The 16,721-nt window shown below is 36.1% G+C and overlaps 1 protein-coding gene across 9 annotated transcripts in view; it reads right to left on the bottom strand.

Annotated features, from left to right (window-relative positions):
• Window positions 1-16,721, bottom strand: part of LOC111509630 (pseudouridylate synthase RPUSD2) — a 321,032-nt gene that overhangs the window by 86,823 nt on the left and 217,488 nt on the right. Inside the window, exons 1-3 of one of the 9 annotated variants that reach the window (XM_074169322.1) lie at window positions 15,648-15,782; window positions 15,563-15,580; window positions 10,602-10,771 (exon numbers count right to left, since the gene is read on the bottom strand). The exons of 6 other annotated variants lie outside the window; for them this stretch is intronic. In XM_074169322.1, the coding sequence (XP_074025423.1) occupies window positions 10,602-10,763 (162 nt within the window). In that variant the 5' untranslated portion in view covers window positions 10,764-10,771; window positions 15,563-15,580; window positions 15,648-15,782. Of the gene's footprint in view, window positions 1-10,601; window positions 10,772-15,562; window positions 15,581-15,647; window positions 15,922-16,721 lie in introns of those variants that run through there. 2 more of the 9 variants (XM_074169315.1, XM_023165408.2) reach the window with 2 other exon arrangements.

Here is a 16,721-nt window from a genome sequence, read left to right as displayed (position 1 = left end):
ACAACTGTTTGGTATCAAGCTACGAAGGGTGAATAAACGCCTTGGAGTGAGCCAAATCTGGAAGATTCTGCCAGAAGTCCATAAATCTCCTTGCCATCCAGGCGGCAAAGCCTTAGGCTTTGCCAAACAGTCTGTGTCTGAAAGTTACTTCTTTGCATGATTTACATGTTTTCCTTTCTATAGAAGATTCCCACATTTTTTTCTATGAAGATGGAGAGGTAGAAAGCCAAAATCTCTCTTCCCCAAGAATAAGCATCTCCTGAAAATATATTCCTTTCAATTTAAACCAGATTCCTGTGGCTAGGATTGAATAAAAAAGCGAATCAATCTCATTACGTTCTATCATCGATGACACGAGTAAATTCAACTCAATCGTGACACAAGGTTCATGAATTATTTGAGTGCTTTAATGTCATGTCATTCTGATTGGTACTGAAGAGGCAATAAGACACGTGTCTTATTCCGAAACATCGATGATCATCATTAAAGATGATGGTGTTTCATGTAAGCGAAATTTTACCTTTGTCATATATTATATTGTTTAACAATGCTGTAAATGATATCTGATTCAGTTCCATAACGAATGTTTGGAATACAAACTGAGTAGAGGAAAGTGTTTTTTGTATAACTCAATGTTCATATCGTTTATATACCTATCTCGAAAGTATTTTTTCTTTCGTGTAATTCAATGTTTATAATGAAAGTAGTTGTTCGGGAGGGCTTTTTTTTTCAGTTTGTGTCTGAAAGTAATTTCATTGTATGATCTACACAGCTTCGTAGAGAGTTATTTTCTGAAATTGATTGATTTTTTCCTTTCTTCGGAAGTTTCTCAAAGTTTATCTACAAAGATGAAGAAGTTCAAATAAAAAAAATCCTCAAAAACTAATCTGTTCTAGAAAATACCACTTCCAGAATAATTGATTCATGGTTTTTCTTACACGAATAGCTTTTTCCAGTAGTAAGACATGTTCCATTGGAAAACCAGATCAACGAGAAATGAATTTGACGGATTTGACAGATTACTGCTATCGAATTTGTACAGCTACGGCTTTTCTCTAACTCTGATCCAACTTTTCAAATCATACTTCACTGACAGGCGTTAGTATGTTATATTCAGCTCGGGTGTTCCTCAAGGAAGCAACCTAAGTCCACTTCTCTGTAACGCCTTCATAAACGATATAGTTGAGGTCAATTACATCTACTGTTTGATAAACGTAGATGACCCGAAATTATATTGTGAGATCTATGCCATCGAGGACTGTCTTCAACTCTCTCTCAATCTGAAACGTGTTGAGCAATGGTGTTTTCGCGATAATCTTCCTTTGAACGCGGGTAAATGTAATGTAATGACGTACACACTAAAAAATCGTCCATTTTCATGTCAATATTTAATCTCCAGAGATTTCGCAGATCCATCTACATCAAAAACCTTATACTATGCTTTTGTCAGATCAAAATTAAAATATGCATCCATAATCTGGAATCCATCTCTTTAGTTGTTAACAGAGAAAGGTGAATCAGTACAACATCGTTTCCTAAAACTTCTCTCCTATAGATCAGACAATATCTATCCACCAATTGGATTTCCCCATGATGCTTTGTTAGCTAGACATGCTATGAATAAATATCACTGGAGTTTTTTCCCAACACCAAATCGTTATCTTTAACACCTCGACACTTGTTTCGATCACCAAGTGATCGAAACACGTGTCGAAACTAAAAGTTTTAATCTTCCTCTTTGAAGATGATCACTTGGTGATCGGAACACGTGTCGAGGTGTTAAAAATAACGATTTGGTGTTGGGAAAAAACTCCAGTAATATTCATTACCTACTACACCAAAGGTTCCAAACAGTGCATCATAAATGCTATGAATAGCTCGAGTTGCCGTCGTGGTTGTCACAATTTTTCTTTTTAAACTGATTAATAATTTTATTACTGACCCACATATTCTGCAAAAACTGAATTTCAATATATCTAGACCAACCTCTAGGGTGGTTAATCCTTTTTATCTGCCCAATACCACGTATAAATATTCTGAAACGTTCACCTCTGCATAACATGTGTGTCAAATGCAATTCTGCAAGCTGTCAGCTTGACATTTTTTACTGTTTCATCTCTTAGATTACGTCTTTTTACTTCAGCTAATTCTATATGTATTGTTTTTATCTCATAACTTATTGTAATTGTATTGTATTGTGATTTGACTTATATCCCTGTTCTGTAGTTGGGTGTAACTTGTAGAACTGTGTATGAGTAAATAAATAAATAAATAAACTTTCTGCATATTCTTCAACATAGGCTTTTTCGAGGTCATGCTTGGCAGGACGAAGGATATATAGATTTATAGAGGATATATACAGAAAATACAAATGCTGGCCTATTTTTATCGTCTTCGTCATGCAGCGACAAAGGAGAAATTGAAGTATCAGCTAAGAAACCCGAGGAACTGAGATGATTACTTTCAGTAATGATGAAGTTGAGAAGTTGATTATTTTCATTTAGATTTTCTCGAAGTCTCTCCAAATATTTAACAGTATCAAAATATCATTTCCTTGTTTGACAATAAAATGTGTGACAGTACGAAACTAGTCGCAAGCGAGTCTGTTTGGTGGAAACCCGCCTTTAGTAAATATTTTCCTCAGTTACATTTGCTGAAGAGTAGTTAGTTGAATACACTACCAGATCAGTCTTTTTTAACAGTTCCATCATAATTTCAATCAAATTTTTAAATATAATCATGCCTGCACGTGCCGATACGAAAATTACTCGATTCCAATAAATGAACATTTCGTATCAACAGTGAATGAGAATAATGTAAACGATGATCCAACATGAATGTTATGACATGCTGATTGATTCTTTGTGCTGGTTCAAATCGATAGTTTAGATCATGATTTCCACAAATGAGTATTCTAGTAAACATTTACCTCCAAATGTGAAGCCTGATTGACAAGTTGAAATGTGATAAATTTTTTTTCCCATCGAAAAGCTTATTTATATTCATTATCTATATTACATTACATATTTTGCTATTGTTGATGTCGAGTATACCGTTGGCATGTTCAGTGTGAGAGTTAGGAAAAAAACAACATTTCTCAGAGCTTTTATGGTTTTGTTTACTGATGGAAATCAAATAAGATAGTAACCAGTATATAACGTAGTAAAAATGAACAATGCATATTGAGTATAAGAGGTCTGTTAAAAAATTGAATCAGATATCATTCACAGGAATGCTACACAATAATATAGTGAATGAAAGAGGTGAAATTTTACTTACATGGAACCCTCTAAGCCTCGATGCGGACACCGATGTTTCGGAATGAGACACTATCAATATGAGCGCGTTTCATCAACGAAGTTGAGGTCTCAAGCTATGAAGGAAATAAACTTCTAGCTCTCGAAATGCTCTTTAAAAGGGTGCAATTTAACTCTCCGACACACGTCAGTGATTTCGGGTAGAAATTTGCCGGAAAATTCATCATGAGAGTTCATGCTTATTTTAACAGAGTCATTCATGAAATAGCCAACGATAGGATGTTGGGAATGGGACATTTCTCACTGTTCATAGAGTCAATGACACACTCTGCTATTTCCATACAATTGCAAGCATCCAAAATCTAGTTTCATATACCGATTTTAATATTTTCAGGCGATTTTTCAATTCTATGGTCGTTCTCAGAAGCATGTTGGGAGACACTAGATTTTTCTGGTTCCGAATGCGGATATATGCTGCGTGTTCTTTGAAACGAGATTGAATGACTTGCTTAGTCTGACCAATATATTTGTTGTCACAGTCCCCACAGTTCATTTCATATTATCCAGACTTTTCAATAGCGTTATCTTTTGGAATCATTTCACGCCAGTTTAAGTTTTTATTACATTTTCACTAATATTGAAAATTTGCCAAATTTGCCACACATTTCCAAACGGTTTCACTCTAAAATTAGAACCACGCAGACGAATCCTTTGTTGTGGAAATATTTCATAAATTTTCATTTTCCACAACGTGTGATTCCTTATGCAGAACATCTGAATGGAAAAATATTTGAATAAATTTTACATTAAATGTAGACGGCACTCGTGCATATCTTTCATAAAATTCTGTTGTAGTTTCGAAGCGGAGGAAAAATCCCTGAACGGCGTATCCCTTCAAATTGCGGAAATACTTCCTTCCTTCAAACTTGTCAAAGACAGCATACTGATGTCAAACAGGAGTGACTACACGCAATACATTACGGAAAATCGTAATAAATGATTGAGTTCAGAAAACACTATTGAGAAATTGGATTGTTCAGGATTTCGAGTGGACTGATTGAAAACGTATGATGGACTCGGCCGATATTCGATAAAATTCTATGATAATGTAACATTTCATTGATAATAATAATAATGATAGTAATGGTCTTTATTGGGTGAAATAGAATATGACAACCAAGAGGCGACGTTCAAAAATGCAGTGTAGAACACTACAGTTTTGTTCTCCACATCCAGCTGCGAGAATTGGCAAGAAAAATATAATAAATACAAAAATCAAAAAAAATTGAAAAAGGAATACATTATAAACCTGATATTGATCAGCAAAGAAATATAAATATGGATGAATTATTAAGTAGTCAAGTTTGTTTACCTAGTAGTTCAATTTTTGCCTAAAATACCTATTTTAAAATGGAAAGTTTATTATAAACGTTGCATATCTGATACGTAAATGATCGCTTGAAAAAATTCATGAGTGTGTATCGGAGGAGTTAATAACCCTATATGCCGTACATTCAAGTTGTGTACGTCAGTCTGAAAAGTAATGTTATCATAGAGATAAGTCGGAATTTTATTACAGATAAGCTTTGATGAGATTCTGTTCCTACCCCATGAATGAGGCGAAGGCAGGAGTTTTGAATCTTTTGAAGCATTTTCTTGTTCCTAATTGTGAGGCTTGGTCCATACAGTACATCTGCATAGTTCAAAGATGAAAGAACGAGACTGTCACATAGAGTAATTTTTGTGTTTTTAGGGGTGAATTTCCGATTTCCATAAACCAGCTTGAGTGAGAGGTAAGCTTTCTGGATTAGTTCATTCACATGGGAATCAAATTGGAGATTACTGTCTATAGTCACCCCAAGATTTTTCACTTCCTTCACAATTTCCAATACATTTTAGAGCCTATACTAATATTGAGTTGTTGTTCTACAATATCTCTGTGATTTTCTGAACCAAATATTAGTATTTTCGACTTTGATGTATTATTCATTTAGCACATATTTTCAGCAAGAGATGAAAATGTGTTGAGATCATGACTGATCCGCCTATTAGCGTCATTTACCCTGTGTGGTTCAAAAAATTAATAGATTTGGGTGTCATCAGCATAAAGATGTACATTGCAATACTGAAGACATTTCACTAATTGACTGGTGTATATTGTAAACAGGAGAGGGCCAAGAATTGATTCCTGTGGAACGCCTGTTTTCAAATTCAACGGCGTGAAATGTACTCCATCAAGAACAACTTCCTGACGTCTGTTGAGTAGATAGTTTCGAAAAGAAAAAGAACTGAATCATCTGACAAGCCAATGTAGTGCAAGATCGAAAGCTCATAATTAATGATGTCAAATGTCCTGATGAAATCTAGAAGAGCCAGGACGGTACATCGATTTTGATCATTCGCATTGAAAATACGACTCGCATGAAGGCTGTATTATACGAGGGTGGTTTGAAAAGTTTACGACCTAACGAAGATACAAGACATTTTTTCAAATATTTTTTCATTTTTCAACATAGTCCACTTTTGACTCTACACACTTCTCCCAGCGATGCTCCCATCTCTGTGACCCGTCCAAATAGTACTCAGCGTCTTTCTCTGCAAAATAATTGTTCACGAGGTGATTGCCTCTCCAGTTGATGAAAATCTTTGTCCTCCGAGCGCAATTTTTTGATGAGGAAATAAAAAAAAGAAGTCACTTGGGGGTGGATCTGCTGAGTGAGTCGGAACGGGATTTTCTTTTTCCTGCAAATGTGGCCGGTTTTCCGCGAGTTCTGCTTTCAGCTTGTCAAGTAATGATGCGTAGTATGTATGCTCTTGTAATGGTTTTTCCTTTTTGAAGATGGTCGATTGAAATAACTCCCCCACTATCCCAAAAAACAGTCGCCATCACTTTCCAAGCTAGTTTTTTTGGAGCCAGTTCCCCCTTTGCAGTCCACCGTTTGAACTGTATTTTTGTATTTTTGTTTCGGGCAAATAATGGTGTATCCAAGTTCCTTCTGCATCGGATTTATCGCGCCTTAACTGCGCCAACAGTGCATTGGAAATGTTCATTCAAACATGTTTTAGTCTAACGTGAGCAAACGCGGCATACAACGCGCGGACAGCTTCCTCATGCCTAAATGTTGATTGAATATGTGACAGACACTTTCTTCTTCTGATATGTTTTTCCTTTGTTTTGTCGTAAGATTTTTCTCTGGGTTTCTTTATTTTTTTTTGGCGTAATTTTTTGTTTTCTTAGCTTTTTTTTTCTATCCTCTTTTTCTTGAATTTCTCTTTCTTCAAGAAATATTCTCTTCAAGCATCGGTGGTGCCTACAGAAGGAACTTTAACTCTGCTGTTCCTTTTGTTCACTTTTTCGGTTGGTTCAGGCCAGAATGAAGAGTTTTAGAATGGAGATGGTATAACCACTTCTGGTAGTACTGGAGAATGTTCAGTATTACTGCGACTATTCCCAATTTCTGCATCACTGAATACTTCCCCTCTTTATTGTTCGCCTTCAACATTATCCGTTCGTTTTTCTGGAGTCATTTCAATATTTTGCAGTATTCCTTTTATACTCTTTCGTGACACACTAGTTTCTCATTTTCACCATTTTCTTTCTCAACCATCAGTCTAGACTAGACTAGACCTCTAGACTAGATCATTCACCATCTAGTAGGTGGAGCTCCAGGGCTAGTAGATGAAGTAAAAATAATTATTTTTGTTGAAGCGAAAAGAATATAACTAAGTACTCGTAACTATTTGTTTGTTGAGTTACTTTATTTAGTCCGCTTTAACCAATAAAATTTTTCGAAAATTCATATGTTTCTTTAGTCCTTTAGTATTTACATCGGTATCGAATATTCAATCATGATGTATTGCTTTTTGCTAGTTAATTCTTCATCCCAAGTGACAAACTATTTAATAACAGTGATACAATTCAAAAATTTCATAAATAATGCGGGTGTCAATTTACTCTTGTTCTGGAAACATTCCTTAGTTTCATCTTAACCCTTCAGAGAACCTTTTTCACTATGAGTTTTTTCCCAGTGTGACACAGAGAAAATGTGTCGACATGACGCCGTTCATATTTAATGTGAACTCCTGTCAAAAAGCGTGATTGATGATGGAATCAAATATTCACATCAACCTAAAAGTCCCCATCTCTTGCAATATTTTACTTTCGCGACTTGAATAGGTTTACGAACAGTTAGTTGGAGCGACATTGAATCGAGAAAAGGCGAATTCTCATTAAAATTTCCCGTACGAATACCTAATTCATGAAATACTATTTCTATAACGTACGTGTACCTAAAAAACTAATTTCATTTCCAAAGGATATTTTGGATGAAAGCAAAGCAATGAAATTTCCTTAATGCCTCAACAGAATTACATCTTTTGTCAACTTGTGTTTATACGATAGGAAACAATTTCACAAGCCAGATTGAACATCGTTCATGAATTGAAGGTTCGGAATTAAATTTAACAAATTTAAAGGAAAATATAATCCCGAGCTATTAATAAATTGGAAGGATCCAGTGGAAAACTTTCTTTAACCTTAGTGAATTTCACTTCTCAGGTATCATTATATAATTTTTGGTTGCAATTTCACTTTGTTTTTCATTGTCATTTATGAATTAATTCTGAAATGACCAATTGACATTCATTTCATAACTTCTGTATAACTTCTGTATAATTTCAAATATTCTGAGTGACGAATATTGTAAAAAAACCTGTCATGCTAGATATCTCGAAAACCGTCAATAATTACGAAGTGAAGATATATATAAATTTTCTTTTATTTTCTATGTAGAAACCAAAAAAGTAATAAAAAATACAGGTTTCTATTAAAAAAAAACACAGTTGGGATCCGCCCAGAAAAAATTGAACACCCTGTGTGACCGCCAATATTTCTATTTTGTCGAGCTTCTGCAATGAGGTAATATTATAGGAATTTAAATTCCTATCTGTTTCCTAAATTGAGATATGGAACACCGTGCCACTGTTGCAGGACCCTGTATATACATAAAACGCTGGGACTGCCATAAGCAATGAATGACAATTGAGGTATAATTACCAGTTCAAAATAACAGAACATTGAAACAAACCAAAATCTTTTGAAGATGAGACTCAAACTTCTTCAATATTCGGCTTGTACAACTTTGTCGCAGTTGTCAATATTCTTGTATTGAGTATAGGTAGGCAGGTCCAGAGCAAGGGTATGTTGCGGCTCACTGTGAAAACTTTCATCCACTTGACCAAATGTGTACCTTGTCTCATGTCTCATGTAGAGTGGTACATCCATAGGTTCCCGCCGCATCAATTTTTCCATATAAGGCTACCTGTAAGTCATCTGTACTTGACGATACCAGATTCATGAGATATAGTGCTCTTGATATACCACAACATATAACCTCAGGGCTAGTACTAGAGTGTAACCAAGATTTAGCCTAAGCCTCGGTAGATAATAACATTATCCTGAGATGGATTAAAGGGCACTACAAGAGTAAAGGTATTTGCATTGCTGACTTTTTAGCCAAGGCAGCGGTTGGACTAAGAATTTTAGAACCCAGTGGCACCTACGACAATTGCGGAACTAGTCAAGTGTTACACCCATGCTCAATCCTTAAAGAGATGGGACGAAACCAAAGGATGTAATCTTGCCAGAATCACCTTGGGCGACCCTAAGAAGCTGGCGCCGAAGAAATATTTGGCAATGACCAGGAAAAATCTACGCCTAACAGTAGGATTTCTGACTGGTCACTGTTAACTAAGAAAACACCTTCATAATATGGGGCTGGTGGACACACCTCTATGCAGGATGTGTGGAGAGGAAGATGAGACTGTCAGGCATGTCCTGTACGAGTGCCCGGAGTTACCGTTAATGAGAGAGTGTGTGTTCGGCGAGTCTTGGCCTACACCTGCCGATAAAAAGGAGATGTCTCCCAGTGACCTGTCCACATTCCTGGAAAGGACAGGATGGACGATGACCTAGGAGGACAACTCCTCGGGAGGATATATAATGGGTCACATGTGGCCTAAGTACTGTGGGCTTACACTCACTCTTCCTACTCTACAGATACAGAGATACCACAAAGTTTTCAAGGATTGTTAACTGAGAAGTTCTTGCTCTTGACACGATGATACAGGAAGGATAGTTGGGGTCACTTAGTCTACGCCCTTCAGCTCTGTAGAGCCAGTGGTGGATCATTTGGTTACCTCATGATTCATATAGGTTTCCTCGAGTAGCTAGAAAATGGAAAACCAGCACAACAGAGGGTCACATTTCCGTAGGAAGCATTTCTGCGACAATATGATGCCTGGTGTCTTGAAGGTTCTGTCAGCAAAACTGGTTGGACTAAGAGTTTATAATCCCTTTCAGTTCGGATGCACACATCTCAGGATGGGACCGCTGCAAGGCAATCTTGAAAAGGGTAAAATGCGCTTTGCAATTTGTTCAATACTGATACTCCTCTGGAGCTCTATTAGGTATAAGATTTTCGTCTTACACCTTTTCATTTTGAACCGATCCAGTTTCGCCAGTGTGCAATTTCTCTGAAGAAGTTTTTCTCCGGCAATTCTGCCTTACGGTTGTTTTCGATGGTCTACTCTATATATCTTTATTTCCAATATTACACGTCATTATTTTCCAACTTCTCAGGGATGAAGATTGAAATATTGGGGTTTGAAAGAAAGTTGACGAAAGTAAGGGTTGGAGAAGCTGTTAAGTAACAATTATTTTAACATAGTAGTGTTTCAGTTGGTATATAGTCAATATTGCTGGTACTTACAGAGGTTACTGTTTCTAGCGAGTCTCAGAAAATTTGAAACATTACATAAGAAATTGTACAAGAATCATCAAAAAATAATATTGACCAAACACCAGGCATGGCCTTTGGCAGTATTTTAATTACTGAGGAATTTATATCGTTGTTTCGATAAAATCAACATCCTTTTTTCGATTTCAGTTTTTACCTTGCTGATCTAGTACTGCTTGAAAATATTAGGCAGTGCTCGCCTCGAATCAGTGTTCTTTTATTCGATAAATCAACGTTTTTTTTTGTTCTACATTTTTTTTTTCAAAACGTTGATGAAACTGGATATTGTTTTCCTGTTTAACTGATTGACTTGAAACATGTTTTACTGTGCCTTCATCTTATATTCTATTGCATTGGCAATACAGAGATGAATTTAAAGAAAAAAGCCATCTTATTGTTTCAATGAGGCAGTAGGAAATTTTGATGCAGTCTTATATCTATCAAAAAAAAACAATTTGAACTAATACATTAATCAATCTGGTACTTATAAAACGTTTCAACTAGAGTAGTAAATAGTTCATCAGTCACTAGTAGACTGGAAACTAACCTTAGGATCTTTAGACTCTTCAGGAGTGACTGGGAATATATCTCCCAAACCTTCTGGTTCTGTATTGGTAGCTTTCGAATAACCATCTTCAGCGTCGTCGGAAAGTTTTGCCGTTTTCGTCACAGTTTCGTCATCTACATCATCTGATTTTCTTTTACTCATTGTGAACTCTGAAAAATTGTGAAGTTGAAGATCTCATTCATGTCGCAAACTTTGACCGATTCAACCAAATATTTGTTTGCCAAACAATGAACATAGACTGATGGAAAACTTGAGGAATTGGAAAAACGTTTAGATACGAGTTAAGGTAATTCCTTGATGACATTGAGTGTTTAGGAAAATGGGTGTATTCTCGATAACGAACACAAAAATGAATAAATAATTTGATGGTTCATACCTCTCAAATGGCCAGGTGATTATTTTCTCCACAAAACGGTAGTTGACTAATAGATAAAGTGAGTTTGCGACAATTGCGAGACAGAATAAATGAAAAAGCGGTTTTGGATGTAAGGTTTGGGCGACTATCCAAAACACAGCCTTGAACTTGAACACTGAAAATCTTGGCCGCGAAAGTTTTAATCGATTTAACAGCCTTGAACCTTCAGATAATTATAATTTTCACCAAAATATCATTATAGTAATCAAATAAATCAGAGAAACAAGTAACATAGCAGCATTTGCGAGTCCAAAGTGATTTCCTAGGCATTTGATAGAGAAGGAGCAGGTGTAGTTGAAAGATTGGCTATAGAGAAGTAATTCATGGAAAACATGCAACATGTGATATAAACAAAGACTGTTAACTCAACAATGAAATCTCCATGAAAGAAGTCATTCGGATACTTGCTTACTGAAAATGGCACTAATTCTGACGCAATCATAATGTACGGTACTTTGAGAGTCAAGGTCTGTTCTGATATTTTCATTTGGTTTCGGCTATCACAGGCTAAATGTTTGGTTATGTTGGCAAAAAATATTTTGTGGAATATCTGAGACAGTTTTGATATGTTCGTTATTCTGACACGTCAAACACGATTGATCTTGTAACACACAGTAGGTACACCAGTTTGAGTAGTAAGAGAATAAGGCAAGTCGCAGTAAATGCACTGAAGTGGGTGATGTCTAACCAACACTTGACGATGTCATATACATCTGGTCCGAATTAAATATATACAGTGTGTCCAAGATAAGGATCCTAAGCATGGGAATCTCAGTACCTGTTGGAGATACAGCTTAGGTTAAATTAGGAAAAAGTTGTGTTCTTTAAAGCTTATTTACATGCCGTTTAGAAACTTGAAGAATTTTCATGGCCTGCTGAGATATTTGGGAAAAACGAGAATTTGACAATATCAATTTTATTTATTTCTGACTTTATTTGAAAAGATATCAAAAAACGAATAACACTTTTTCATTGGCACTTTTAAGGTACTACACGATGGTATTTTTAGATTTTATGTCCGACGTTTCGTTTTCAAGAAACCATCATCAACTTTATTTTTTTATATGACCCGAAACAAAAGTACACCCTGTGTCTGATTCCATTTTTTATTACGAATTGAACGATGTATCACATGCCATTGTTTTCTTTTTAGTTTAAGGGAAAATTGCATTTTTTCTATTTTTAAAATGTATTTTTAAGTAGGTTAATAATGATTTTTTTAAAGTAATGAAAACAACAAAGAAATTAACGCATTTTTTATTTAATTCAAAGGAGGTGTTGAAACAGGTTTCCGTTATTTTCCAAACATAAGTATGATCTTCTAACTGTAGAACTTAAAACATCACGTAACATCTCTGGTGTAATACTGTTAAATGCGACAGTTACACATTCTCGTAACTGCTGTTCAGTTTCAAAAGAATGTTGGTAAACCCGGTTTTCAACAAAACTCCATATGAAGAAGTCCAGAGGAGTTAAGTCAAGGGATCGCGCTGGCCAAGACACTTCTCTAAAGGTTCCAATCCACCTTCCAGGAAATCGCTGCGAAAGATACTCTCGAACTTGTCTAGAATTATGTGCAGGAGCACCGTCTTGTTGAAACCAACAGTTATTGACCTGTGCCAGAGGTAAATTATCTAAACAGTCTTCTACATAGTTTTGCAATAAATGATGATCGTTCGGCGGTCAAAGAATTATAGTAAAAAAACGGACCTAGTATTTCAGTTCCTAAAATTGCACACCACATATTAAACCCAAAACGTTCTTGATGTCTTGATATTTTCTTAACACGCGGATTTTGCTGAGCCCAGTAATGCGTATTGCGGCGGTTGAAGATACCATTATTAGTGACCATACTTTCGTCGGACCATATTATTTTTGAAGGGAAATTATAATCTTCTTCACACGCGCGTGTATACCATTCGCAAAAATTTCGGCGCCGTTCGAAATCCCCTGGTTTAAGTCCTTGGCAAATCCTAAATTTATAGGGGTGATATCTATTTTTACGCAAAATAAATTGAGCTGTGGATTTGGCTACTCCTACATTATTTTCGATTTGCCTAGTTGATATTACAGGGTTCTCAACAACTGCTTGTAAAACATTATTTTGGGCTTCTTCTGAAGATTCCTTTTTTCGAGATAAAACAGGCTTTTTAAATGAACCATATTCTTTTAAATTTCGAGCCAGCTCTAAGAAAATGGACTTACATGGCTGCTTTCTTTCTGGATATGTATTAAGATACATTGCTGCTGTATTTACAGTATTTTTGTGGCACAAAATGTAGCACGATAGCATGTCAAACTTTTCTTCATGGCTATAATGCTCACCCGGCATATTCGACGATAATAACACAATATTATCTATTCAACAATAAACAATAATAACGACAACAGTAACAATAACTCTAAAAACAACAACTCGACAAACAGGCTAACAACAACGACAATTACTATTTTATCGTGTAATTAAATAATATTTGACAGGCTCGGTGACAGGTATTTACGTCAAAGCATTTGTTTGCAACGCCTACTTAAAGATTTTTTTAAAAATAGAAAAAATGTAATTTTCCTTTAAAATAAAAAGAAAACAATGGCATGTGATACATCGTTGAATTCGTAATAAAAAATGGAATCAGATACAGGGTGTACTTTTGTTTCGGGTCATATAAAAAAATAAAGTTGATGAAGGTTTCTTGAAAACGAAACGTCGGATATAAAATATAAAAATACCATCGTGTAGTACCTTAAAAGTGCCAATGAAAAAGTGTTATTCGTTTTTTGATATCTTTTCAAATAAAGTCAGAAAAAAATAAAATTGATATTGTCAAATTCTCGTTTTTCCCAAATATCTCAGCAGGCCATGAAAATTCTTCAAGTTTCTAAATGGTATGTAAATAAGCTTTAAAGAACACAACTTTTTCCTAATTTAACCTAAGCTGTATCTCCAACAGGTACTGGACACACTGTATACTATGTCGACTCGACCCGGGATTAATAAGGTGTCGCAGTGGGTATTGATTGTAATTCACCGATTTAACTGCAGACAACACCTATAAATTTGTTTGTTCGGATTTTTTTTTCAATTTTTCAGTCGGTAAGACTCAGACGATAACCATGGGAAGATTGCTATCTTCTCCAGCCAGAAAAGTGAAAATCTCTGGAAGGGAGATTGACTGGCAAGCGCGGGTAAAGTACCTCGGCCTTCTAATAGACCGTAGGCTCACTTGAAACCCGCACATTATGAGCGTTTAATCAAAGATCGAGGGTCGGATAGCAAGTCTGTACCCTCTGATCAACAGAAAATCTAAACTGAGTTTGAAGAACAAGATTACCATCTACAATACGATGTTCAAGTCTGTCATCATGTATGCTTCAGGCGTCTGAGGACAAGCGGCGAAATATAATATCTCCATTCTGGAGGTATTGCAAAATAAGCTAATGAGGATGATTTTGAATGCTTCTTGGTTCGTGCAGAATGAAGTCATCCGCAGAGATTTGCAGCTGCCTTCCATTCGGCAGTCCATTCAGTCGAGGAATCGGCGAGTTTTTGATAGCGCTGAAACTCACGACAATCTGTTAGTTAGGGAAGCTATAGATTATGCTGTAGACAACCCCTCCCGATATAGAAGGCCCCGACACTTTGTCGAATGACGCCCTCGTGTCCCCCGTTGAAAGATGAACAGATCTTTCATCCATTCCAACCCGCCCCATAAAGGGCGGCACTGATGCCTGAGGACTTCATGCCGTCAACATCCCCTCAGTCATGAACCCATTTGTCCTTCTTCGACAAAAATCAGTCAAAAGGGTAAGGGAGCTGGGCTCCAACCTGAACAAACTCAGTCGGTCCACTTCATCTGAACAGACTCAACCACCACTGATAGGGAGCCAGGACTGTCGGTAGTCATCTCGATCAAATGAAATCAATGCCTGCTTTTAATGTACAGGGAATAACCTCCAATAAACCTTTTCTGCTGAAGATGTTGCAGAGGTGTTTCATTGATCTACTTTGAATTATTTGTATCCGTAGGTGCATGATAGGTCTAGTTTCACCAAAATTTGGGCATTTCATATACAGTGTCAAACATAAAGTTCGCAACATATGCGAGTTTTTTATCAACACATTTATTCAAAATTTGATTCCGCAGTAAATTTATGCTTGAGAAATGAATAAAATACAGTTTTTTTCCTTTTGTCGATCTTTTTATAAATTTCGAAAAACACCAGAAAAAAATGCTCAGTTCCCAATTTTATACCTTTTCTTCACACATGTTACTGTTCATGCCATTTTAGACTCTTCTGTTTCATGTTAGACATAATTTTAATGACTAAATGCTGTTGGTACAGCTCACACATATCAGAAATGCAGAAGCTTGTTTCATCAAGTCAAAAAATCGACAACTTCAGAAACCCACTTCCGGCATGATAGTGAGCTCAATATAGAAGAGAAAACGCGCGCCACTGGTGTACGTAATGTTAGTTGCCTAATCATCCATGCTCAGTTGGATTCCGAGTGACCCTCTTTCCTTACATCATGTCAGGAAATAACCTAAAATAAGGAACGTGTCTCGTTTGTCATTTACAGTCAGAATAACTCAATTCGTTTCACAGTTCACCTGAGTGCCTCCGTTTTATAGACCCTTGACCTATTTTCGTTGTTTGACTTCCGTATTTGCTGCAGAAATTTCGCAAATTCCAGTTGCGAGCGCTGTCAATAAAACTGCCGGAAATTCGCACTTGCACGATTCTCAATAAAACGGAACATAAGTTTGTTTTCGGAAACACAACGCACTTTATACACATTTACCACAGTTTGTCGCACGTATTTTGTGAGGTTCTGTTTACATTGTGTTAAAACCATGTGCCCCGTTTAGAGATATTCCGCGGTTGTCAGATTGTGTGCGAAATTTCAGACATTTTCCAAAGGACGAAAGTTTTAATATACTAATGATTATTTTTCTCAACAAAGTTGAAAATTGGGCAGCTCCTACAAAATGTTTGTCTTTCTTGTCAATTCAATGTACCTACTAGATTTGTTCAACCGATTGAACTGATCATCCATAAATTTCTTTTAAAGACAAGCGCTATCTAGATTAATATTTTTGACAGTTGACCCAATTTGTATATATTTCCTATAAATCCTGAAAATTTGATTATGAAACTAATTTATGTGAGATTAAATTTTCTTCACCTCTTCTAGGAATTAGCACAAAAATATATTCCTAATACACCAAGCTCAGTCGTTCAAAATGCATCCAATTCCAATTATTGAACACTTAAGTCACATGTACTTGGAGCACTCGAAATAAAGTGTTTTATCATTATTTTGCAAAAGAAGATCCGAGGCATTCATGCTGCAAAACATTTTTCTCAACAATTCAGAGATTTCACACCATGTAAGTAGAAAAAATCTGTTGTTGAAAGTTTTTTTGTTTCTGAGTGGCAACTCTGAGTAAAATATAACTTTTTCAATTTGAATCCGAAGGATATAGAAAATCTGATACACTTGGCATACACTTGGCATCATTGCTTCATTTTGTCAGTACACATCGGAACGTCCGAGGGATCTCGCTAGTGTTCGGCCTTCTATTATACTAGGTATTAACAGTGGCGTACCTACTAAAAAACAGGAGTTTTTACCTGATAAGATTCTACTTTGCTAATATCTATATACCTAGCGCTCATGAAAC

Source organism: Leptinotarsa decemlineata, unplaced genomic scaffold (genome assembly GCF_025532065.1).
Source record: "Leptinotarsa decemlineata unplaced genomic scaffold, Ldec_3_MD MMD2_P_RNA_scaffold_5, whole genome shotgun sequence".
NCBI lineage: Eukaryota > Metazoa > Arthropoda > Insecta > Coleoptera > Chrysomelidae > Leptinotarsa > Leptinotarsa decemlineata.
This window is presented reverse-complemented; position numbering and strand designations above follow the sequence as displayed.